Below are 27,616 nucleotides of genomic sequence, written 5' to 3' on the forward strand. Positions count from 1 at the left end.
TGTCATGTGGCTTCTGTCTCAGCTGCTTCTCTTCTTATGCTGTCTTCTCCTTCTTCTGTCTGTTCCTTCTGTCCTTCTCTTTCTTCTGAGCTCCTTCTGACGTAAACTGCTTCTGCTCCTACTTAAATAGGGTCCTAAGCCTCCTCCTAGCCTAGCCCCCTTTACTCCCAATTGGTTAAGAAATTGATTGGCTACCTTGCCTCAACCAATCATTACTTTTGAAATATCAGTTACATAGGTTCCAGACATCCTAAACTGACCTCTGACCTGGGGCCCCTTAAGCCAGACATTTGGTCTCCAGTCTCTTACATGTTATTATGATTGATTTCTCATATTCCTAGTACTAACTGCTAACTAAACTCTGGCATTCATTAAAGGGGTCAAAAGCCAATCTTACTTAATAGCATACATATCAGGTTATTACTTCCAGGAGGCCAGTCCTACACTTAGCTATAATTAATCAAGGAGAAGAGAGCTGACTAGTTCTGACCTCTTCACCTATCAGCTTATACATTGAACCAGCCAGAACTATGGCTAAGTCAAACCACATGTTGATCTCCTCAATGCAGTCCTTGCTTGACCTCTTAAACAGCAGACAAAGAGTAATACAGAATTTAACAGATATTCTACACAGACACAAACCTTATTAATTTACACAGAATCAGTATTTCTTATAAGACATATTCTAAATATCAAAAACTTGTAAATACTAATCTATTGCCTCTCTCTCTCTAAAGTATTTTCTATCTAAGCATTTTAAACTACAATTAATCATATGTCTGGCTCATTCCTTTATTCATTCATAATAGTTTACAGCTGTGCCAGCTAGCATTGGCAATTCACAAGGGACAGAGTTTCATTTCTCACTGACCTTTCCTAACCTTAGCTCGGCCAAGCTAGACATTGAAATAATATGAACCATCTGGCATACCTTCACTTTAGTTGCAAAGTAAAAAGTTAGAATTCTAACTTCAAGCTTTTAACAGAATTAACCCTTCATATGATTTCTTATATATGATTATGCCCATGGCTGCTTCAGCTTGAGCCCCCCCCCCCCCCCCCCAAGCTTCTTGAATGCTCTCTGTGCTCCAAACTTGCTATTGTTGGCCAGGTCATTCGTCTCCAGGTGGATTTCAACATCAGTATTAGAATCCTTACTTTGTTCTCGGATCATATTCAGTATTTGGTTGGTACTTCTGGTAACTGAGGATATTCAGATAGTGGGCTGAATATTGCTAATCTGGATAATCTTTCACTCTGCTCATGCATTGCCCTGGTGCTATTTGGATAGCACGGATGTGGTTTGTAATGATTTTCCTACCACCACTGAAAATCAATGCATGGCACCAGTCAGCAGCACTTTTCCAAGTGGCAGGTGTCTCAAGGATGAATATGCCCTGTAGGCAAATTCTAAGTTTGTACAGCCATTTCTGCTTCCTTGGCATGATACTTTTGGTTCTGCAGCTGTAGTTGGTTCTGCTCCCACGATTGTTCTTTCACCAGTCTTAGTCCCCAAAGTGTTTTGTTCTGTTTTTACTTTTCTTTGACCTCCCATTGGGGTCTGTGGACCACAGGATGGGAACCACTGTTAGCTCATCTCTCTGTAACTCCAGTCCTGCCCTCTTTTCGTTCGGGTCACTATGTTTACACACAGGAAAAAGTGAGAGATATTTTTGATGGGCCATTTTTATGCAGCTGAAAGCTGATTTTACTTGCATAAATCTTTTGAATATGGACCTAAGTGAAGAGGCATTTCTTTTTCTTTACTAGAAGACATTCATGAATAGGACTCAGAGTAACTGACAATCAAATTTGAAATGACCGTGGCAAAACATAAACATGCTTGCCAGATGCTTGCTTGTTTGCATACTACTTCTAGCTGTTCTCAGCCTCTTTATGGCTAAAACAGGCATAGGGCTGATTTATGAGCTGAAAAATGATCCCTTCTTGGCCTTTTTCCACATACATTGAGAATTTGTGCACTGTTAGGAAGGGAGAAGGGGCACTAAGGTTAACTGCCTATTGTACCTCATTGGGAAACAATTAGATTACAACCATTGCCAAAAGAGAAGGTGTGACAAAATAGTGGGTTTGTAAGCCTGTAAAATGGGGCCTTTCTACTAAGGTGCGCCGAAAAATGGCCTGCGCTGGTGTAGACGCTTGTATTGGATGCTCGCAGATCCATTTTTCAGCGCGCCTGCAAAAAAAGGCCTTTTTTTTTTGGCCGAAAATGGATGTTCGGTAAAATAAAAATTGGTGTGTGTCCATTTTGGGCCTGAGACTTACCACCACCCATTGATCTAGCGGTAAGGTCTCACGTGTTAACCGGGCAGTAATAATCTATGCGTGTACAATGCCGATTACTGCCTGGTTAGCACTGCATGCCGGAGCGCTTATTGGACGCACAGTAGCTGGGCGGTAGTTCAAAATTGATGCACCTAAGATGCGCCTACGTGCCTTAGTAAAAGGGCCCCTGTATTATTTATTTCTTGAAGTCTATTTCTCTAGTTTGGCCAGCAGGTGGTGCATGTTTTTGTTTAAAGTTGTTACAGAGAAATGACCCTTCACTGCAGGAAGTAACCTGCAGTGATGTGGCTAGCTACTTTAAAAAAAAAAAAATGTTGTTCTGGGCTCTGGAAATACTGGATTTTTCTCCAGTCTCGGTTTGGAAGTAGAGAGAGAACCCTCTTTACTGAGACCATTTGAGCATTTATATTCTGTAACCTGTGAGCAGCTATATTTCCTGTACTTCCCAGGCACTATTCAGGTAGTGACTAAATGTTTAGATAGTTTTAATATTGATCCATTTTCAGTTACCTGTTATTGTGTGCTGTTTTTGTTCCATCTGTTTAATGGTTCACTGTTCAATATTTTTAAGACAATAAACCTTTTGTAGTTTGTTGTCTCTGCTTGTCTGGACTGACATAAGAATTCTGGTGGTTTGTGTGTTGGGTCTGTGAGTGCTTTCGAGGAACTGTGGGACCACTGGGAGTGTGGCCCCAGTAACCTAGAAATCACCGGGAGACTCGCCCAGAGGTGGTTGGGACCCAGTCGGTGGGAGGAGGGTGCTACTGAAGAGCACATGCCCAGGTGCAGGCAAAACTGAGCTGTGCTGGGGATAGATTCTCTAGGTGGCCGCAGGGTTAGCCCCAGGCGAGTGGCTAGGCGTTTTATGACAGGAGATTTTAACCTCCTGCATAAAAAAATAATAAAAACAGATCTAGCAAACTAATTCTTAAAACCACACTGCTCTAGTCATCCCTAATTTTTTTAATGGAGCCGGAAAACAAATGTTATCAATTTATTAAATTAATGTTTTTTATTTTTCTCTTAGAATGTGGAAGGTTGAGGCACAGCCTACATCTGCATTGAAAGTGATCCCACATCCTTCGTTTGTTTATACGGCCAAGTACCATCCAGTTGCTGGGCATTTGGTGGTGACAGGATGCTATGACTCGGTGATTAGGGTGTGGAATGTAAAAGTGAAGGAAATACATGGTCAGTTGCTACAAGAATTTGATGGTCACAGAAGTTTCATTAATACACTCTGTTTTGATGCCGAAGGTACGTTTAATGTAAAAAGTGACCTTATCAAAATCCCATTAAGGGCTACATTATGTGCTAAGACTAGGTGAACTGAGATGAGGCTTGTGTTGAAGTAGGATGCTTTTTCTCTATATTGGGAGGGGAAAAAAGCAGCAGAATTGAGAATTCAAGACATTTAAATACCTCTGTGGCATAAATGCACAGGAGGTGGTCCTATTTCAATAGAAAGGAAATTGTGGAAAGAGAAGTCATAGGGTGAAGGAGAAAAGGGGTAGAATTGAGTAATCTAAGGAAGTACTTTTATGGGAAGAGTAGTGGATGTGTGAAATGGCCTTCCAGTAGATGTGATGGAGGATTGTATGTGAATTCAAGAAGTATGGGACAAGCATAGAGAATCTCTAATGGAGAGAGAAGGATTGCTCAGATGAATCCCAAAATGCTTTACTGTGATAAACACAGTACAAGACTATAAACTGCAGTTCTTAAGTAGCTTAACATGTAGCTGAGCACTTAAAATTAGGGTATTTAGAAAAATGAAGAAATATTTTCTCAACAAAATGTAATAGTTTGTAAGACTTATTTTGTACAGAGTGGAGGAGTGGCCTAGTGGTTAGGGTGATGGACTTTGGTCCTGGGAAACTGAGGAACTGAGTTCAATTCCCACTTCAGGCTCAGGCAGTTTCCTTGTGACTCTGGGCAAATCACTTAACCCTCCATTGCCCCATATAAGCCGCATTGAGCCTGCCATGAGTGGGAAAGCGCAGGGTACAAATGTAACAAATAAAATAAATATAAACACATTTGCTTTAGGTAATACTATGCCTCTTTACTAAGCTGCATGATGCATGAAATTAGTAAATATATGCTCTATCTATTGGTTTTGTGTGTTTTCCTAACTGGAAAGAAAATCAGGTGCAACTTGAATTAAAAAAAAGAAAGAGCATTATCACATGCGCAAAATGCAAGCAGAACTGCTTGGTATTATGCTATAATTCATCCTAGATGAAATCAAGGACTGCTTTATGGAGCAGCTGGTTAAGGAACCAACAAGAGTAGGAGCAATTCTTTATCTAGTTCTTAGTGGACTGCATGTTCTGGTGCAATGGGTACCGGGACCACGTGATAACAGTGATCATTAACATGGTAAGATCTGATTTAATAACCCAGAGTAAGTCCACACAGGAAATCCAATACATTAGCATTCAACTTTCAAAAATGCGAGTAAGATAAAATGAGGAAAATAGTCAAAATGTCTTAGAGGAGCAGCTGCAAATGTCATAAATTTACATCAGGTGTGATGATGGTCAAAAATATCCTCTTGGAAGCCTGGACCAGATATATTTCACATATTAAAAAAGGCATAAGGAAGCCAAATGACTGCCAGCATGGTTAAAAAGTGATGAGAAGGAGGCTGCTTGAGCTGAAAGAACATCCTTCAGAAAATGGAAGAAGAATCTGACTGAAGGTTATAGGAAACAGCATAAAGAATGGCAAGTCAAATGCAAATCTCTGACAAGGAAAGCAGTCCAGCATGAGTGAGCTCTCTAGTTACAAGCCTGTAGCCTCAATCCCTATATTGGTGAAGGTGATAGTCCATAAGTTGATGAGTGCCCAGTCCTTCTGTTTCAATTCCTTTTCGATCCTACATGCTGATCAATCCGGTTTCAGACCTTATAGTCCAGAGACAGCACTAATAGCAAACTTCAGAGCAGAACTCAGTAAGGGTAGAAAAATTATAATTTTACAGTTCGATATGTCCAGTGCTTTTGATACAGTTGATCATGACATCCTACTTAACCTACTAGACCACTTTGGAATATGTGGTAATGTACTTCAATGGTTTAAGGGATTTCTCATCTCAAGATACTACCGATCAGGCCTCATCTCCTCCCCTTGGTCCTCGAATTGTGGTGTACCTCAGGGTTTACCTCTTTCTCCCATTCTATTTAATATAATATGGCACCATTAGGTAACTTACTGGAATCAAACAGATTTCACTCTTTTATATATGCCAATAATGTCACAATTTATATCCCTTTTTCTAATTACATCATAGAAATCATAAAAAAAATCAAATCTGGACCAGACCTAATGGAAACATGGGCCAACAATTTCAAATTTAAACTTAATAGAGGAAAACCTAAATTTCTAATAATAACAAATACTTATCATCCAACATATTCCAAAAACTTCACCATTGACAATGTAATTTACCCGTTGGAGTCCAATCTGAAAATCCTAGGAATAACAATTGATCAACAACTATTGTTTGAGCCACAAGTATCCAAAGTGGTGACCAATGTCTTCAAATCACTGTGGAAGTTAAAAAGATTCAGATCATACTTTCGAAAGTCAGGGTCTATCTTCATCTTATTTGCAGAACCTGATTGAGTTGCCAATGTGTAACACTAAGAAATCCTCCAGAGACTTCCTTGTCTTACACTTCCCACACTGCAATAAAATTAAATATAAAACCATTCATTTTGCTGGATTTGCCTATCAATGTACTAAGAGAGAACTCCCTGCCTAAGCTATTACATCACACAACTGAATATTTTATTCTATAAATTGCTAAAAACATAATTGTAAGATCATTGACGGTAGCAACCAATCTAGTATTTAATCTACTGTTTGTATATTCATGACTACATTGTACTCTATTCTTGCTATTACAATGTTTGTCTTATAATTTGACTGTATACTTGATGCTATTTGGATTTGTTAATATTTGTTCTATTTAACTAGCCCCCGCCCCCCCCCCCCCCCCCCCGGTTTAATTTGTGCTAGTGGCTTCCATGCGCTAATACTGACACAGCCCAAGGCTTAGTAAACATTAGTAAAAATATCATTCCTCTTGCCTTCCTCTGGATTGCTTCCTTACATCTTTACGGCCTCCAAAACTGAACACAATACTCCTCACCAATGACTTGTAGAGGGGCATCAACACCTCCTTTCTTCTGCTGGTTACACCTCTCTCTATATAGCCTAGTATCCCACCATCTTGTCACACTGTTTCGTCGCTTTCAGATCCTCAGATACTATCATCCCAAGATCCCTCTCCCTGTCTGTTCATATCAGCGTATCACTGCCTAATGCATACGTCTCTCTTGGATTTCTACTTCCTAAGTGCATGCATCACTTTGAACTTCTTAGCATTGAATTTTAATTGCCAAACATTAGATCATTCTTCTAACTTCTGCAGATCCTTGTTCATGTTGTCCACTCCGTCCGGAGTGTTCTCTCTGTTACAAATCTTGTTTTCATCTGCAAAAAGACAGATCTTACCTTCTAAACCTTCGGCAATGTCGCTCACAGATATATTGAACAGAATCCTAGAAATAAGTGTATTTTACCAAGTTCATCTTACAGTAATAACGGCTTATGGACTTTTATTTTAGGGAGCTATCCAAACCTTTTTTAAACCCCTAAGATAACTGCTTTTACCACATTCTCTGGGAACAAATTCCAGAGTTTAATTACACGTTCAGTGAAGAAATATTTTCTCCAGTTTTTTTAAATTTGCTATTAGGTTCATTTCGTGCCTCCTAGTCCTAATATTTTTGGAAAGAGTAAACAAGCAATTCACATGTACCTGTTCCACTCCACTCAGTATATCATGTCTCCCCTCAGCCTTCTCTTCTCCACGCTGAAGAGCCCGAGTCGCTTTAGCCTTTCTTAATAAGGAACTCATCCATCCCCTTTATCATCCCATCCCCTTTATCATTTTTGCCGCCCTTTTCTGTACCTTTTCTAATTCCACCATATATTTTTTGAGATGCAGTGACAAGAATTTCACACACTATTTGAGGTGCAGTCACACCATGGAGTGATACAAAGGCATTATAACATTCTCATTTTTGTTTTCCATTCCTTTCCTAATAATTCCTAACATTCTAATTGCTGTCTTTTAACTTCTACTGCACACTGAGTAGAGTTTTAACATATCACCAACGATGACACCTAGATCCTTTTCCAGGACTTTGACTTCTAATATGGAAACTTGCATCACGTACAGTGGTGGAAATAAGTATTTGATCCCTTGCTGATTTTGTAAGTTTGCCCACTGACAAAGACATGAGCAGCCCATAATTGAAGGGTAGGTTATTGGTAACAGTGAGAGATAGCACATCACAAATTAAATCCGGAAAATCACATTGTGGAAAGTATATGAATTTATTTGCATTCTGCAGAGGGAAATAAGTATTTAATCCCTCTGGCAAACAACCTAATACTTGGTGGCAAAACCCTTGTTGGCAAGCACAGCGGTCAGACGTCTTCTGTAGTTGATGATGAGGTTTGCACACATGTCAGGAGGAATTTTGGTCCACTCCTCTTTGCAGATCATCTCTAAATCATTAAGAGTTCTGGGCTGTCGCTTGGCAACTCGCAGCTTCAGCTCCCTCCATAAGTTTTCAATGGGATTAAGGTCTGGTGACTGGCTAGGCCACTCCATGACCCTAATGTGCTTCTTCCTGAGCCACTCCTTTGTTGCCTTGGCTGTATGTTTTGGGTCATTGTCGTGCTGGAAGACCCAGCCACGACCCATTTTTAAGGCCCTGGCGGAGGGAAGGAGGTTGTCACTCAGAATTGTACGGTACATGGCCCCATCCATTCTCCCATTGATGCGGTGAAGTAGTCCTGTGCCCTTAGCAGAGAAACACCCCCAAAACATAACATTTCCACCTCCATGCTTGACAGTGGGACGGTGTTCTTGTGGGTTCATAGGCAGCATTTCTCTTCCTCCAAACACGGCGAGTTGAGTTCATGCCAAAGAGCTCAATTTTTGTCTCATCTGACCACAGCACCTTCTCCCAATCACTCTCGGGATCATCAAGGTGTTCACTGGCAAACTTCAGACAGGCCGTCACATGTGCCTTCCGGAGCAGGGGACCTTGCGGGCACTGCAGGATTGCAATCCGTTATGTCGTAATGTGTTACCAATGGTTTTCGTGGTGACAGTGGTCCCAGCTGCCTTGAGATCATTGACAAGTTCCCCCCTTGTAGTTGTAGGCTGATTTCTAACCTTCCTCATGATCAAGGATACCCCACGAGGTGAGATTTTGCGTGGAGCCCCAGATCTTTGTCGATTGACAGTCATTTTGTACTTCTTCCATTTTCTTACTATGGCACCAACAGTTGTCTCCTTCTCGCCCAGCGTCTTACTGATGGTTTTGTAGCCCATTCCAGCCTTGTGCAGGTGTATGATCTTGTCCCTGACATCCTTAGACAGCTCCTTGCTCTTGGCCATTTTGTAGAGGTTAGAGTCTGACTGATTCACTGAGTCTGTGGACAGGTGTCTTTCATACAGGTGACCATTGCCAACAGCTGTCTGTCATGCAGGTAACGAGTTGATTTGGAGCATCTACCTGGTCTGTAGGGGCCAGATCTCTTACTGGTTGGTGGGGGATCAAATACTTATTTCCCTCTGCAGAATGCAAATAAATTCATATACTTTCCACAATGTGATTTTCCGGATTTAATTTGTGATGTGCTATCTCTCACTGTTACCAATAACCTACCCTTCAATTATGGGCTGCTCATGTCTTTGTCAGTGGGCAAACTTACAAAATCAGCAAGGGATCAAATACTTATTTCCACCACTGTAGCTATAGTTTGGGTTCTTCTTTCCCACATGCATCACTTTGCACTTGCTCACATTAAACATCATCTGCTACTTGGATGCCCAGGCTCGCAGTCTTGTAAGGTCCTCTTGCAATTTTTCATAATCCTCTTGTGAATTAACAACTTTGAATAACTTTGTGTCATCACTAGTTATTCCCATCGCTAGATCATTTATAAATATGTTAAAAAGCAGCAGTCCCAGCACAGACCTCTGGGGAACATCACTATCTACCCTTCTCCATTGAGAATACTGACCCTACTGTCTGTTTTCTATCTTTTAACCAGTTTTTAATCCAAGTAGGACATTACCTTTTATCCTCAGGAGTCTTTCATGAGGTAAGTTTTAAAGAATAGGACTGAGTTTTAAATTTAGCCCTGTAAGGTACTGGTAGCCAGTATAACTTTTGCAGGAAGGGTGTGATGTCACGCCACTTGCAGCCTTCTATCAGTCGTGCTGTAGCATTCTGAATTAGTTGGAGCTGATACAAACTCTTTTTGGTTTGGCCAGTATACAGGACATTACAGTAGCGTAGTCTTGATGTTTGACAGTGATGCATAGCCACATGATCAATTTGGATTTGGGAAAAATCCACAATTCCAGGAATAACTTGTATAGAATGTTTGTACGTTTGGGAAGCTCGCCAGGTGCCCTTGGCCTGGATTGGCCCCTGTCGTGGATAGGATGCTGGGCTCGATGGACCCTTGGTCTTTTCCCAGTGTGGCATTACTTATGTACTTTTAGGCAGCTGGTGAACTGCTGTTTTCATGGAACATGTGATAAAGGTAATTAGCTTCAGTTTTTAATACCTACTTTCCTCCTAACGCCAAAACTGCCAGGGATGAATGAAGCTGCAGTGTTTGAGAAGTCTTTTGCTTATAATTATTAACTATCAGCCATCAGTGTTAATGATTATTGTGTATCACAAGAAACCACTAAAACCAAGTATATAATAATCATAACCTAGACCATCTACTTAACTGTTTTGCAGTGTTATTGTACTCAAAAGAAACAATTCAACATCAAAGTTTGCTATTACTTTAAAATTTTTCCATGTCCCAGTTTCGGTCAGATTGTTAACTGGATGGCAATTTATTGTATAGGGTTTCACATGTTCTCAGGAGACAGCACGGGACTGATAATTATTTGGAACACATTTGTCAATAAAAGTTCTCAACATCATCCTGTTCAACAGTGGAGCATTAAACAGGTATATAGTCTTGTTTTTCTTCTGCTTTAACTGATGACATACTGTATTTTTACATATAGAATTATAAATGTGTATGAAATAAAGGTATGTAACTTTTTTGTAATGTGTGATTGTAAAACTAATTCCCCTAGAAATTTGTGCATAACTATGGTTCCAAAATAGGGTGAACAATTCCCCAGTTTTGGACAGTGTCTGGAAGGCAGCTGCTGTGGGCCTGTATGGGTGGCAGTGCCGCAGAAGCAGCACACAAGCACATGCACACTATCTGCATCAGTTGTGCCACTATATTTTCCCTGTGCTGTTGCAGCCTGCTCTTTTTCTGTTCCCACTTCTGGGCTAGATGGTAGGCAGTGGTTTTTCTGCTTTCGTGATCTACCAGTTCCCAAACCCAACAAATCACCCTGCAAGCTACTAGTGGTAGTAAATGCTATGCTGTTCAGACAGTGGGCTTTGGTGCTGTTTGGGAGGAGGGAACAAGGAGGTGCGGCCATGGTCCCAATCTCTCCGAACCATTAGCTGCAGGATCCATTTTAGACCACTTGGGGCCCAGGGCAGAAATTAAGGAGGGGTACCCTTCCCTCTCCTTCCTGCCCCTCCCTCCTGATCTCTCCAACCACCATTACTACCATGTGCTGACTCCTCAACTGGATCTTTCTCTGGTGATGCTTCGTGCTTGCTTTGCAGCTACTTTAGTCTGAACCAACCAATCAGGCTGCAGCATAGTACATGTAAGAAGCACTCTGAAACACTTCCATTCTTTAAACTTTGCGCTGGGCTGCCCTAGCTTATTGGCTTTGAAATTCAAAGTACTCAATGTCTCCTTCCCTCTCCCTCCCCCTCCCTATAGCTTATTAGCTTTGAAATTCAAAGTACTCAATACCTCCTTTCTCACCCCCCCCCCCCCAGCACATTGCTGTGTGTACCTGTTGGGGGATGGAGGAGGATGGCATGAGTACTTTCAATTTCAAAGCGGACTGCCACACCACTGCACCAGGGCCAGCACATATAAATTAATAATGCAGCCCCATTCTTTTGTTCTGAAATTAAAAGAAATCATCTCTGTATACCTATCGTCCATTCTGATTCTTTGAAGTGTAATAGGGCATTTAAAAAAAACAGCAAAGGGGATCACTTATGTGTTCTTTAATCATAAGCCATTGGGGGGCTGGCTGGCTGGCTGCAGCACAGTGTGTGCAAACTGCAAAGCACTCCCAGTGAAAACTCTCTGTAATTTAATTAGGGCTCTTCCTGTATCGTACCATAGGGACTAGCCATCCATACCAAAGCAAGCAAGCACTTTGTAATTAATTGGTATTGAAGAAAACTAAGTGTAAGCAAAGGTGTCATTTACTTTTTAATAGAATTGTCTGTGGTTCTTATGATTAAAGAACTACTACTACTACTAATAGCATTTATATAGTGCTACCAGACGCACGCAGCGCTGAATATTTGACATAGAGAGACAGTCCCTGCTCAAAGAGCTTACAATCTAGGTAAAACAGACAGACAAGACATTACAGGCAAGGGAATTACAGGGTAGAGAGGAACAGGGAGGAGGAGAGCAAATGAGTAACGGTTAGGAGCCAAAGGCAGTAGTGAAAAGGTGAGCTTTCAGCATAGATTTAAAACAAGTAAAGAAGGAGCTAGACGTATGGGTTCGGGAAGACAGTTCCAGGCATAAGGTGCCACAAGACAAAAAGAACGAAGTCTGGAGTTAGCGGTGAAGGAGAAGGGGGACACCAAGAGATTTGTTCAGAGAGCGGAGTTCACGGGGAGGAATGTAGGGAGAGAGAGGTAGTGACAGTCCTCCCTTTCACCCCCCTCTTTTCTGTCTACATTGTAGTTCTTAATGATTAAAGAACGCATAAGTAATCCCCTTTGCGGTTTTTTAAAATGCCTTTTCTATAGCCAGACCTGACATGGGGGGCACTAGACATATAGGTGTGAGTAGAGCTTGATAATACTCCTAATAATGCCTTAGAGTGCACTTGATAAACGGATTTCTAAGTAAACAGTCTGTCCTGCATCAACATAAACCACATGCACACTTATGGAAACCTTGGACATTTTTAAATGAAGTTGCATTATCCCATAATTTAAACTTTGCCATTATGGTAGACTTGAGTCTGATCAACCTCTCAGCACACATCACAGTATCCTGGAAAATAATTACTGCGGTGGCACATATCCCTCAACTTTACTTTATAACAAATATAAAATGCTTTATTAAGCTGTATTAATAAAATAAGTCTTCTTGTCCCTTTTTCTAGTTATACTGCTTTCTCTCCTTTCTGAAGCTGACATTAACCCATTAGTGCCCAACGTACCCATATGGGAACAAATCAATTTGTTCCCATATGGCTTATTATGGGAACATTGGGCACTAATGGGTTAACCAGTTCAGGTCCCTGGAGTTTCCTGACAGTGTTCCTTCCACCCCCTTCTCCATATGAAGGGGCAAACAAAGAAACATCTGCCAAATTAATTCATGAAGTAACATTAAATCCTGCAATAACGCTTCTCAGAGCCTATGTAGCAAGCTTAACAGCACCAATTCTGAACACACAAATATCAGTAACTGTACCAGTAAATATATAAAACCACAATATGCTTCCTATTGGAAAAGCCAGACAAGTCAGACTCCTATAGATCTACAAATTTTCGATATAATACTAGACCCAGCTAAGAAACAGGTTATTTTGAGTTAGTCTTCATAGGACCAAACTTGCTTTCCTTGTGCCATCACCATGGGATAGGCATTGTCTTAAAGTGGAGGATAAATGATTTTTTTTTTACATTTATATCCCACATTATCCCAATCAAACTTGGGTTCAATGTGGCTTACATTTGAAAATACAGTGAGACAGAACAATAGAATTCAATTATATCATGGGAGCAAGTAGAAGGATATAGCTGAAACATTTAACAACATTGAGATTAGCATGTATACCCAACTGGGCATTTAAAAGTCTGTCCTTTAATGATGTTGCATGTTCAGAAATCATAGCTCTGTGTATATAGTTATTCAAACATTATCACATCACACACCAGAACAGGCATCCATACACACATTGTAAAAGTAAACATCTACAGAGTACATCCAAAACTTAATTTTTATTTTCTCATTTCCATTTTCCAAAATTCTAGACAGCAGATGTACGGATCAGCAGGACCCAAAGCAGTCCAAAACAAGTAAAGTCAGAAACAACACAGTTTATAGCTTATTGTTCAACCACCCTTGGGATTCACCTTTGGGTTTAAAAAGCAAAACCATGTGCATGTAAGGACTGGATAACAAATTAAGACAAAGTTTAAAGCAAATGCCTTTAATATGTAATTCTTGGTAGCAATAATTAAACAGTGATGGAATATTCACATAGCAAGCACCCTGAGCCAAAAGATTTATTTTCCACTGAACATAATTAATGTTGTGTGAACTTAGAGACTAATATTGTGCTGAACTGGACAATGTTGCCACATTTAGACTGACTCTGGACAGAACTTCTCCATTATTCAGTACCTCTCTGTGAAGTAATAAAAAGGCAAGTACATTTTTATAATATACCACTGCATTCCACAAAAGAAAAAGTGCAAGTTCTCACATGCCAACTTTTTCTTTTGATGTAGGCACAGGAAAAAAAGATGGTAAATTCTCCCAGGTTTTAACTTAATGTTTTGGGGTTTTTAAAATTGTTTTTATAAATAGTAAGTCTTATTGTTAACCACCGGATTCTCATAACATGATGTCTGTTTTGGTGGCCCTTTACCAGGTGAAAACATCTCTGCATGAATACAGGGAGTCCTTATAACCAGCTCCTCCAAATGACACAATGATTTACAATTTAGATCTAATTACTACTCTAACTGATGAAACCAGTAATGCGTCCGTATGCTTCACAAGCCGGCATGTTTGAAAATATAAGTGAGATCAAATAAAAATGCTACCAACAATAAAGAATGACAACATGATAAGAGCAGCTCATAGATTTGCTTGCTTTTTTTGGGTGAATGGTGATAACAGCTGCGTGGAGGGGAGAGGGAAAGGGAGAGAAATATCATGGACTTCAGCCATCATGCTGTCTCTTGTTCTTAATCAAACCTCCTTTGTCATCCTCTTCTATTCACTCCCGTCCGGCTCCCTGCATCCTGTTCTTCAATTTTCTGGGCCGCCGGCAGTGTCAGTGAGGTAAGCATACTGCCTTCGACGGCCACGGAAGCCCTCCTTCTGTTGCAGCGCCCCGCCTATGCATGACAGGAAATTGTAGCAGAAGGAAAGCTTCTGTGCCGCCAAAGGCTTTGTGCTTACCTTACTGATGCTGCTGGTGGCCTGGAAAATTGAATGACAGCGGTGCAGGAAATGGGAGGGCAGCCAGTAGTGCCCAAAACACAGGCACTTGACTAGCCACCAGGGTTGGGGGAATCTGAGGCTGTAATGGGGGGGGGGGGGGGGGGGGGGGGCCCTGGGCCTCCAAGGCCTCCAAGGCCCCCTGTAGCTTCGGCTGCCTATTATACTTCAAAGCATTCGCAGTCCACAGCAGTGAGAAGGAAGGAGAAAGACAGAAAACTGAAATTGAGGCAGCAAGTTCAGTTCTCTGACTTCCTCCTTCCTCCCTCTCACTGCTGTGGTCCATGGAGCACCACACCAGGGCAGTCATGTGTAAATTAATTTATGCTGTGTTGCCTGCGTTCCGCTTCTGATATGATGATACTGCTGGTGGACTAAAGGTAAACGGGAGCTTTTGAAGTTGTGGGGCCCAGGGCAGCTGCCCTGTTTGCCACCCACCCCCCCCCCCCCCCCCCCCTACCAACAACAGCCCTGATTAGCTGTTGTGTTGAGAAAGACATGGATTAGAATATATGTGTAAAATAGAGGGTATAATTTTATCTCCCCAGATCCATAACATTTCTAACCTACTTTTACTACTTCCCCTGTGGGTGGTTAAAGCTACAAGTCCTAGTTTTATGTTTTGGGTAAAAGCAGAGAAATCTGCTTTTGGTCCTGGTGCACTCGGACTTTGTAGGATCTCCTCACAGGAACAGCTGTAAGAAATGATAGGGGGCTGCTCTGGATCTTTCCCCACTCCATTCTTAGCTGTTTCTAGAGAAAAATGGGGCAGAATGCAGATGTATAAAGCGGATATAGATCTGAGTCCACCAAATGCTATCTTACCTTCCTCCTGCAGCTACTTCCTGGTTTTATATGATTGTGAAAATGGATGAAGCTACATCATTCCTATCGTGATTGGTTTTGCAGAATCTTCTCAGGTGCCGAAAGGTCTGCTTTTATATGTTGCATTTCTGCCCCCATTGCCTGTACTCTAGAGCTCATAGTTATGAAATCGAGCTTACACACTAAGAAGTCTATAGAATTGGTTTGTCCAAGTTCAGTCCTCAAGGGCTGCAATCAGGCCAGGGTTTCAGGGTCCCTATTGAATATGCATCAGAACATTTGCATGCCCTATTGTATGCAGATGTCTCTCATGCATATTCATTAGCTAATTCCTCACTGTAATCACTCTTAATTTTTTTTACAACATCTTTTTTTCAAATATTTATTCAAACATATTTTCATTATTGCACAGGCAAAACATTTAAAATTATCCTAGTCCTTACTTTCATTCATACCCACATACACTCCTAACACAAGCTGTGTAAATTTATTTTTTATTTAATTTTTGTTACTTTGTACCCCGCACTGTCCCACTCATGGCAGGCTCTATGCGGCGGGCAATGAAGGTTAAGTGACTGCCCAGAGTCACAAGGAGCTGCCTGTGTCGGGAATCGAACTCAGTTCCTCAGTTCCCCAGGACCAAAGTCCACCACCCTAACCACTAGGCCACTCCTCCATTAAATAGACAGCACAGTTTTGTCCAATGTTATTACAGCGGAGTTAAACGCTAACGGATGGTGGTGGAGGTCCAGGAGAAGGGCTACTTTTATTCGGGAGGGGGGGGGGTCAGAGGAGAGCTGCTCCTGTTTGGAGGAGGGGGGGATTAGGGGCTGCACAAATTTCAGGGATATGGCACTGTTTTGGTTCAGCTGAAATCACTCTTGTATTTCAACCAAAGCCAAATAAGCCTGAATTCAGATTTCAGGTTGGTACCCGGCCTCTGTATAATATCTTTTGGAAAATGCTTTTTCAACACTTTGTCAAGCCAATGACACGGCCAGGAAGGAATAAAAATATTTATTGCAGAATGTTAATGCTAATTTCCCATCATAGTTCAACTTTATCAAGGGATTTCTTATGAGTACAGAATAGGATGTTCTCACTGATGAATCAGCTTTATCAAATGACTTTATAGCCTCATTTCTGTTAATACAGCTTTCAGATCCTTGAGAATACTCGGTATTATTTGTAATCATAAATGTCAGTCAGGTAGGTTTGTAGCATTCTTTTTCATTTCATGGTGCAAGAATGTGGAATACTTACCGGTTGAGATTCATGTAATTTCACCTTACTTTTTGTTTAGAAAAGTTCTTAAAACGTATTTATTTTCGTTCTATGAATAAGTTTATATGTCTTAATGAATTTGAATTGTATCTGTTTCTCTATTCTGATGTAATTTCTTCCAGCTAAGATTGGGTTAGATAAAAGCGGAAAAAAAGTCACAGAATAGAATAGCTTATTATCTGTTTTGTGACACAATTTATATTTTTCTTGAAGGAAGTACAAGAAAGTGACATGAAAGGCGTCTCAATAAATCACTTGGAGGTACATCCAAATGGAAGGTGTTTGTTAATTCATGCTAAAGACAGTACTCTGAGAGTTTTGGACCTTAGAATGTAAGTTGGTCTCTTCTGTTAATTATTTGTACATACAAAAGATGATTTGTAACAGTGTACGTAAGTTATGCACAAATAAGGTCTGTACGTAAAACACCAATTCAAAGGGAAAATATGTGCATATTTTCCTCTCTTAGAAATGATTTCACTAAAAATACCTGCACATATCTGCATCTGCTGGAAATATATATTTATTATAGATACAAAAATAACAATAGGGCAAAATGCAAAGCAGGTTACAAAATCTCAGTACATTACCAAAATATCCTGAGAAAAGATTACCAACAGCAGCCGATCCTGGAACAAACCAGTCCTTCATAGGCAAAACCAAGAATAACTACACCTGAAGCATAAGAGAAATTCCTGCTCTCATCCTTGTGGTCCTTAGGTCCCTGACTTCAGGTGATGTGATCCCCACTAGGCTCCAGCTGATACCTCCTGCGAGCCTGTCCAGTTCAGGAAAGTTACCTGTGTGCAGCTGGTTACTCAGTTCATAGAAAGCCACAGAGCTGTTTTTTTTTTTTTTTTTTGCTGTGCAGGAAATGTTTTCTCCAAACTGTTACATGTTCTGCATTTGGCACATAAGAGGACTTTGATTTTAATGTTCCTTGTCTATGAGCTCAGCCCTTTATGTTTAATCATTTTTATTAAATATCACACAAATATTATAGAACATAGTTACATTCTCATTGCAGATACTCTCTAAACATTAAAAATGCTAGCAACCATTGAATACAAATCATATTGACCTTTATTCCCCCCCCTTCCCCCTCCTCAAACCTCCCCCCCAACTCCTCCCTCCCTCATTGATTCAGCTTCTTTCATTATGGTACTTTGTAGCTTTGATACTCCCATTCTCCCTTCCCTCCCTGCCCTCCCACACAGGTGAATTCATTGAGCCTACCACACCTCACCAGTACCAATCTATCGACGTGAGTGAATTAACCAATAAGCTACGAGCTCTACTTGAGAGCGCCTGCACGTATGGTTCCCAAATCTCCCAAAAGTGTTGTCTACTTCTAGGACTACTGTGCACACTATGTGCCTCCATCGTCGCCAGAGAATGCAACATGTTTCTCCATAGCCAATATGAGGGTCCCACATCCTGGGTCCATATTGGTAATATACTTTGTTTCCCAATCAGAATAGCCTTATAGATGAAACAATCTCTCCTTATGTCTCAAATCCCTCCCGCTCCCACCTAGTCCTAACACTATGTTTCGAGGGCGCAAATTTATCTTTTTATGTATCAGTGTCTCACAAAATCCCATAATTTTACTCCAAAACTTCCTAATTTCAGGAATTCCCATAACATATGATATAAGGAAGCTCTCTGGAAATTACACTTGATACACTTTGGCTCTTGTATATTGCCCGTTATAGTATGCCTGTATGGGGGAGAAATAGCCTCTCAAGATTATTCTAAATTGTATCTCCCGATGTCGAGCACTGGTCACCTTACATGTAATCTCCTTCAGAAACTGGGCAATGTCACCACTACTGACCTCCACCCTCATATCCGCAGACCACCTCCGAGCCACCTCTCCATATTCTCGCTGCGCAGATATCATACCCAGCTGTTTATAAGTACAGACACCGAAGTCTGTTCTCTGCCCTGAGGCAAGAATAAGTTCGACATTAAGGCATATATTCCTCTATCATACCTGCCTCTATGCAAGCGCATTATATAACTATGTAGCTGGAAATAGTCATACCAACTCACATGCTCTGTTCCCACCATATCCACTAAGTCCTCCCGAGTAATAATCTCCCCCAATTCCTGTATCACATCCGCCACCAACACTACTCCTTCCTGTGCCCAGCTAATTAACCTCTTTTGGTTCTCCCCTTGTCCAAATTCTGCATTCCCCGCTAGTGAAGCATATCTGTACTATGTGGGTTCTTATTCAAACGTTTTAATATATACTGCCAGTACGTCTCATAGGTTGTAATAATATATGTTGACTCCATCCCTTAGGGAGCACTTCACTCTTAGCGTGTAACATATAATATGGATGATACAGCCAAACAATTCTCTCTCATAGCTCCATGCTGTATACTCTTCGGTTTCTAAAATCCAATCCGCTAGATGTCTCGACAAACAGGCCCAGTTATATTGTTTGATGTCAGGCAATCCAAGGCCTCCCTCTACTCTTCTCCCATACAGATATTCCAACTTAACTTTGGCCTTCTTTCCTCCCCAGCAAAACCGGGACACCATTCTACGGAGTTTGTTAAGATCTTTAGTTAGTAAGAGAATTGGCAGCTGTCGCAGAACATAAAGCCATTTCGGAAAAATCATCATGGCAAACAAGCCTACCCTACCACTCAACGATAAAGGCAAATCTTCCCATAAAGCCAACTGAATTTTCGTATAATGTAACAGTTCATCCACATTCCTACTATATAATCGGTTCAAATCCCCAGTTAGAGTGATTCCCAGATATTTAAACTCCTTATCCGCCCACCCTTAACGGGAACTCACACCTCCATTTCTCCCTTACTTTACTGGAAGTGGGCAATCCCTCTGACTTTTGGGTGTTCAATTTAAAGCCTGAAAATGCCCCGTATTCAGCGAAGACCTCCATCAGCACCGGCAATGACTGCTCTGGTCTAGCCAGATGGACTAAAATATCGTCCGCAAAGGCCGAAATCTTAAATTCTCTGCTACCCAATTTCACTCCTTCAATCTCTGGGTTCCCTAAGATTTCCCAAATCAAGGGATCCAATGTGATGGCAAAAAGTAGAGGGGACAGGGGGCATCCCTGTCTTGTTCCTCGGTTAATCACAAAACTTCGAGAGTACGAACCATTAACCACACTCTCGCTGCTGGATTCTTATACAATATTGAAATCGCTTGAGTGAAATATCCCTCAAATCCATACGCTCGCATTGAGGCAAACAGAAATTCCCACTCAACCCTATCGAATGCCTTTTCGGCATCAAAACTTATTAATAATGAATCCCCTCCTTCCTGCGCATCCTTTCCATCGTGGCTAAAATCATCTTAATGTTTTTCACACTCTGTCTTCCCTGAACAAACCCGACTTGAAGGGCTGCCATTATCCTAGGTAATACTCTAGCCAATCTCGTTGCTAGTATCTTCGCCAATAATTTAGCCTCGTAGCTAATCAAAGATATTGGTCTATAGGAATCAGGTAATGTCGGATCCTTCCCTGGCTTCAGAAAAAACCATAACATCCGCAAGTCGCAAGGACTGCGGGAGCTTCCCCAGTTCTACAGAAGTATTGAAAGTATTAGCAAGGGATTCTCCTATGTCTAGCATTAATATTTTATATAGTTCGGCCCTAAAGCCATCCGGCCCCGCCCGCCTTATGTAGTGCGCTACCTCTTATTTCTCTAAGGATCTCATCCACTTCTATCGGTTTGTTTAGCTCCCCCCTCTGTTGCTCCGTAATCCTGGGCAAAGTGACATTCTCAAGATACATATCTGGGTCTAGATCATCAGTGTCATTCTTAGCATACAACCGCATATAATAATCCTGAAACACTTTCTGAATCTCTGCATCCGTATTGACCAGTGCCCCCCCCTGGGTCCGGATCGTCATCACTCTTCTCTGCCCCCTCGCTCTTTCACTAATCTTGCCATCATTTTCCCTGGCTTATTGCCGAACGTATGTAATTGTAATCTATAATAGACAGCGGATTTACTTGCTCGCTGATGCAGCAACTCGTTTAAGGACGCTTGTGTAGCCAAGAGTTGCTCCCGAACGTGATCTGCAGAATGTTGCCCATATGCCCTCCTTAAGTGTATTAACTGTTTCCCCAGTCGTATGATCGCTTGATTCCTCTGTTTCTTCTTCCTGGCACTAAACGCTATTATCTCGCCCCTTAAAACAGCCTTTCCAGCTTCCCAGTACAGGATCGGTGTGTTTACATGGGATGCATTATGAATTGTATATTCTTTCCATTTCCCCCTGATATATGTCCAAAATTCTGGATCGTAATACAGATCCAAGGGAAATATCCATCTAAACTGTCTGCTCTGTGGGTTCTGATCCCTATATTTGATATATATAGCCACATGATCCGATATTATCGTAGGATCTATGTCGGCCTCCAAGATCTCTGCAAAGCTCTCTTCATCAATCAGTAAATAATCAATTCGTGATTGTGTGTGATGGGCTCTAGAATAATGAGTATAATCTTTGGTGTTTGGATGTAATAACCTCCACACATCTACCACCCCCATTGCACCACATATCAGGTTAATGCCTTTATGAGCTCCCACTGCCATTCCCGCATTTGTATGGGATCTATCCATATTGTGATCCGCTACCACATTAAAATCTCCCCCTATTAACTTATGCTGGGTATTAAACTGCTGAATCTTGCTTATGATGGTCTGATAAAATTGTTTACTGTAGGGCATTAGGAGCGTATACATTCCCTATTAGACATCTACCACCATTCACCTTTACCTGTGCCAATATGTATCTCCCTTTCTCAAGACATAATTTTTCTACCTCCACCTGAAGAGATTTATGAAATAGTATCATCACTCCTGCTTTTTTCCCCACCGCTGGGGCTTCTACTATGGTCCCCACCCACCAGGTTTGAAGCTTTGCGTGCTCCTGGGCCGTTAAATGTGTCTCTTGTAGGAGCGCTATATCGGCCTCCTTCTTTTTGAGGCTATGAATTATTTTCTTTCTTTTTATAGGAGAAGATATACCCCCCACATTCCAGGAGTAAACTTTAAGTCCCATTACGTTATACCTACTGGTACTGGCATTATCAAATATATTACATCTAGTGACCAGCAGGCCCGGCGTCCCAGCAGCGCCACTCCTGCTGTTCTTCCCCACCAATTCTCATTAATTCGCTCTCTCACATCCATCTGTGTACACTGTATTGCCAGTTGAGATTCGACTACCCAGGGCCTACCCTTCCCTATCCCCCCCTGTCCCTCCCCCCTCCCATTTCACCTTCCCCTCCCCCCCCTTACCCCTCCCATTCCAAAAACTAGTCACGATATAACACCAACACTCTCCCATTCAACATAACTTCTACCCCTCCATTCCCCTTCCTATCCCAAACATATTATTCAGGCACATCTACCACAAATCAACAGTCATACTAGTCTTTAGCTGTCTGTCTCCCTCTCGGAAGACAGAAGCCCATTTCTGGTACATTAGTCTGTATATAACACCAACTAGGTAAAACCAAACTTATAACTCAGAAATTTGTATGATCCAGTATACTCTTGCATTCTCTGGATTCCAGCTAAAGATCATTCATAGCAGCCGCTATACGATCAACATATTCCCACACTTTACATATGGTCTACTATCAGATTCGTGCTCACTCCGGAGACATGCTCAGAATCCATCTCATCCCCCCCAGTCTCTCAAACAGTAGACTTTCATTCTTTGGGTCTCTCTCTCCAATTCACGTTGATATATGCACAGCTAAAATATCTCAGCTACTATATCAAACTTTATCTGTCTTCCCTCGAAGGAGGAGATGGACTTTCTGGATCAGAGTTCTATGTATACCTCCAACTGTATAAAGCAGAAACGAAACTTTAAACTCAGACGCTTGCATTATCCCATATGCTCTTTCCGCCACAGGCTTCCATCCAGTGCTCAGGTCGCCCGCAAACCTCACTGCGGTTTCAGATGTGCTCTTAGTGCCTACTATCTGGCCCATGCTCACGCTGGTGTGTCACTCAGCACATATCTTATCGATCCATATCAGCTCTATCCGCTTGTTTAACAATCTTGAGGTCTCTCTTTCCAGTTCTCAATAATAAATTTCAGCTCAAAGACTCGCATTATCCAGTAGTTTAATCCTCCCACCTCTGGATCCTGTGATGTCTTTCTTTTTTTATGACGTATCCGTCGCAATCCCTTGTTGCTGTACATATTCTTTAGCTGCCTCCACTTTATCAAAGAATTTTGTAACTCCGTTAATGGAGATACGCAGCTTTGCTGGGTATAGGGGTGCAAACTTTATCTTCCTCTGGAACAGGTCCGTGCATAATGGCTTAAATGTTTTCCTCAGCGCTTGCACCTGTTGAGAATAATCCTGAAAGCATAGGATTTTCTTGCTTTGATATGTAAGGGTGCCTCCGCCACGGATCGCATCCAATATGGCTTGCTTATGTCGGAAATTGAGGATTTTAAATATCACCACTCCTGGCCTGGCCTCTGGTTGGCGTGGAGGTCCTACTCTATGGGCCCTCTCCACACAGATATGTTGTAGTTTGTCCTCTATGTGTAGGGACTGTGGCAGCCACCCCTCTAGGAATGTAGGTAAGTCTTTATCCAGCAGCGACTCTACTGCGATTCTCCAACTCATCAAGTTTGGCCTCCAGGTTCTGCACACGCCTCTCCATTTTCGCAGTGATCTCCTTCTGTGCCTCTGCTGCCTCCTCGATCTCCGATATGCGCTGCAGCCCTTCGTCCAGCTCCAAGCTCATACTGTCGATGCGCTCATGAGCTTCTTCCGTTCGATCATAAAGTTGTTGTAATTTTTTATCCAAGGCCGCCTCAACCGTCGCAGTAACCTCGGCTGTGATCTCCGTCATCCATACAGAGCCTACAGTCAGTTCTCCGATATCCCGCTGGTCGGCCATTTTGTTGTCAGCCTGTTTGAGTTTATCTCGCTCCTTTCTGACTGATTTCGCCGCCATTCTGCTTCCTCTCTCTTACTCTCCGATCGCGGGTCCGTTACCCCAGCTTATAGGATCAAATCTATGCCTTTCTTCTCAATGGGCTCGTTAATATAGCCGATTTTTGGGATAAGTGTGCCCAGAGCTGAGCTTACCAGCGTCTGCCCTGCACCATGGCGTCACGTGACTCCCACAGAGCTGTTTTTAAACTGTCCTTTGTGCAATGCTCAGCACAGAGTTCAGTTTGCAGGTGTTTGAGGCAAATCGGTCTCTCTTTCTTCTCTGAGGCCCTCATGATCAAAAGTCCCGCGCTGTTCCAAACAGCTCTCTAAAATAGCACTGGAACAGCACGGGGCTTTACCGCACCGATGATCAGAGATAATGCATGCAAAGTTAAGCATTTCAATTATCTCTGATCATCGGGTAGAAGTGCAGGCGAATTGTGCTCAGCTGTCAAAAGCCCAAACCTGTCAAACACCCTGCCCCGTCAACTAACACCCTGCCCCGAGGCCCGAGCAATGGGGGCTGGAGGTCCGGTGGACCAGCGGTCCCCCCGACCATCCCACCCCCTCCCAGGTTCACGGAGGGCTGGAGATCCCGAAATTGGTCCCTGGTGGTCTAGTGGCCGCTGGCAAAACACCGTCCCACCCTCCCACCCAGCGAGCGACGGGGTGGGCTGGAGGTCCGCTGGGTGGGAGCCTGGCAGGTTTGCTTTGGGGGGGGGGGAACGGGGGCCTGCCAGCATGCAACTGCATGCTGGACAGGGCTCACCATTCTTCCCCCAATGATCGGCAAACCCTAACGCCAGCTCGGAGCTGGCGTAGGGTTTGCCACGGCCAGCGACCCAATCTTTGGATCGCTGGTCGCTGATCATTGGGGATGAATGCGCCTGAGCCCTGTTTAGCATGCATTTGCATGCTACTTGCGCATGGGGCAGTAGCAAACACCGGCGCTAGTATGGCGCTAACAGCCTCTAGCCCTGGCATTTTGCTTTTGATCATGAGGGTGTGAGAGAGATCCATTCATCATCAAATCTTCATCTTTTCTCCTTCCTCTTTCTCTTCTGCCCAGCATTGGCATTCCTCTGGGTCAGGTGACACACAAGGACCAGTCATCAACCATGTATCTCTGTCCTGATGGTAACAAACTCCCCTCCATGGTTAACAGATGTTCCTGGAGACTCTGTCTCTGTAAGGCACACTTCTACACATGTTCCCAGGAGATAAGGTGGATGGCTAGTGCACATACATATATCCTTGATGAAGTCACTAGCATAGCTATGCCAAGAAGTAGTTTCCTTGAAGAAAACTGTTTTTCTTGTATTCAGACCTCAGAATCCATTTAAATCAGATAAAGATAGTTCTGTCCTAACCAGCGAAGGTGAGACAGCAGGAAAAGACCCCTACAGTATGCACAACATCTCTGTCCATACCTTGACCTGTTTCCACCTCTGGGAACATCCCTTGTTGCCATGGATAAAAGTATACACAAAATGGAATTATGCACGTACTTTTACCTGCATAACGTTTGGTCAGTTTTATAACAAGCCATTTCCACATATTTGGAACTGACTGGTGAAATTTATTTTTTAAAAGTCCCCTTTCTTTTCAGTGCCTGAGCCAGGCTCATGCACTATCTAGAAGAGGGAAATTTTGCAATGAGCTGTGGATTACTACTGTGTGTTTAACATGGCAGTAATTTGCATATTTTTTTTATTGTATACCACGGGGATCTTTTCTTGCTAATTTTACAGTAGAAGCTGCATAGCACTGGCACCTGAACCACTGAACTGGTCCATGTGTATTTAGTTAAAACTAATCAAAGATAAATGATGGTTATAGAACTAGCACCATACTTATGACTTTTGCGTCAAATTGTGGTTTACACATGCTACCATATGCATTATCATTAAAAGACTTTTTTCTGAACTTTAACCCAGGGTACTCAATCATTCTGTTTGAAATTTGGTCTCTGTAAATTGAGATGAGAGTGAAATTGTTTACAAGGAAAAAGAAATCAGCATCATAAGGTCATGAACACACTTAAATGGCCAAATGTGTATCCACAGAGCTGACAAACAGATAAAGTGGGAATAACTAAAAAAAAAAAAAAAAAAAAAGAGCCTAATGAAACGTGTCTTTATTAAAAATGTCCTCAAGAAAAATCAGTATCATCAAAGAGCATAAGTTCAGTAAAAAGAATCGACACAACTGTGTTTCGGCTAGAGTGCTTGCGACAAGGGTCAAAAGATCTAGAGCAGTTATCACTCCAAAAGCACACTTCTCTAATGAATTGATGCAATACGTGCTCTAGAGCATTCTGCCTTTCAACTGTACTGATATTGTGTATTTAGGACAAGAGCAACCTGACAGGTTCTTTTGACTCCTGACATAGGCACTGTAGCCGAAACACGGCCATGTCACGTCTTTTCCTGATCTTATGATGTTTGATAATATTGATACCCTTGTTTTTTTTTCTTGAGAATGTTTTTATTAAAGACACTTTTCAGTGGGATCCTTTTTTGGGTTATTCTCATTTTATCTGTGTTTCGTGGGATTTCTTTTCTTCTTCTTTTGCTGTCTTCGTACATACAGAGCTTACACATTTCAACATGTGTAAGCCATATTGTAAACTTCAAATGCATCAGCCCTAGTATTTGGTCATTATCTGATTGAGAAGTTATTTAATTATATGCTAACCTTTGAGATATATTGCACTGGTTGGTTGAATTATATTCTGTAAAAATTCATGCATCTACCATATTTTTGGTCAAATTCGAAACTGCATTTTTATTATCTTAGATTGGCCACCAAGAAATACTTAGGGACCACAAATTACCGAGAGAGAAGATTCATAGTACCATATCACCATGTGGGACATTCCTTTTTTCTGGAAGCGAGGATGGTATGGCATATGTTTGGAATACAGAAACAGGTAAGACATATATTGGAAAAACGTTCTTTCATAGATATTTTTTTTCTTTTAATCTTACTAGTATAAGGGCCTGCTGCCCTGCAGTAGAAATAATTCCCACCACTTCTTTTCTCTTTCCTCCTTCCTCTCTGCACTTTTCTGTTCTTTATTCTACTCTTCTTCCTTATCCCCTGCCCAAGACCAACCCCAACATTTCTCTGCCACAGGCAGGCCCTGATTGCTTCCCCTTTCCAACCCATCATCTCCCATCACCCCCTCACCTATATCATATCTCCCTCTCCTGCTCTTACCCCTTGGGCCCATCTTTCCTAAGCCCAGTCCACTCTCTTCCTTTTGTCTGCACCCTACCCTTCTGTTTGTATCTTATAGAGACCGACTGAAATCAAATCTGTGGCTGAAATTCACTACTCAGTTTCGGCCAGAATCAAAACCAGGCCCTGCCCCCTGAGCAGCACCCACTGCCTCTCCTTGTGACCAGACAGAGCCTCTCAACTGGATCCACCTGTCAGCCTCCCTACCAGCCTAACTTAAACCCTGGTGGTCTAGAGGCCTAACTGAGGCAGGAGCGATTCCCAGTTGCTCCTTCCTCTGCTGTCTCCGCCATCAAAATGACTGCCTAGACCTTCAGTGGCAGAGACTGCCACGGAAGGTCACAGTAGCTATTTGAGATCAGAGCCAGCTTAGGCAGGAGTGATTGGCAGTTGCTTCTGTCTATGCTGGCTCAAATCTAAATGAATGCAGAGCCAGCATGGGCAGGTGCGACTGGGGATCATTCTTGCCCAAACTATACCTCCAGGGCTTCTAAGGTAGGCCCATGAGGGCCTACCGGTGCTGGAAGGGTGGCACTTTTGTTTGGGGGGGGGGGGGGGGGGGGAGGACAGAGAAT

General features: G+C 42.2%; 1 protein-coding gene across 1 annotated transcript in view; it reads left to right on the plus strand.

Annotated features, from left to right (window-relative positions):
- AHI1 (Abelson helper integration site 1) overlaps positions 1–27,616 on the plus strand; it is a 683,164-nt gene that overhangs the window by 275,830 nt on the left and 379,718 nt on the right. The window contains 4 exon segments of the mRNA XM_030195101.1: positions 10,270–10,376; positions 17,044–17,162; positions 26,598–26,634; positions 26,637–26,730. Coding sequence (XP_030050961.1) covers positions 10,270–10,376; positions 17,044–17,162; positions 26,598–26,634; positions 26,637–26,730 — 357 coding nt within the window.

Source organism: Microcaecilia unicolor, chromosome 3 (genome assembly GCF_901765095.1).
Source record: "Microcaecilia unicolor chromosome 3, aMicUni1.1, whole genome shotgun sequence".
Taxonomy (NCBI): Eukaryota; Metazoa; Chordata; class Amphibia; order Gymnophiona; family Siphonopidae; genus Microcaecilia; species Microcaecilia unicolor.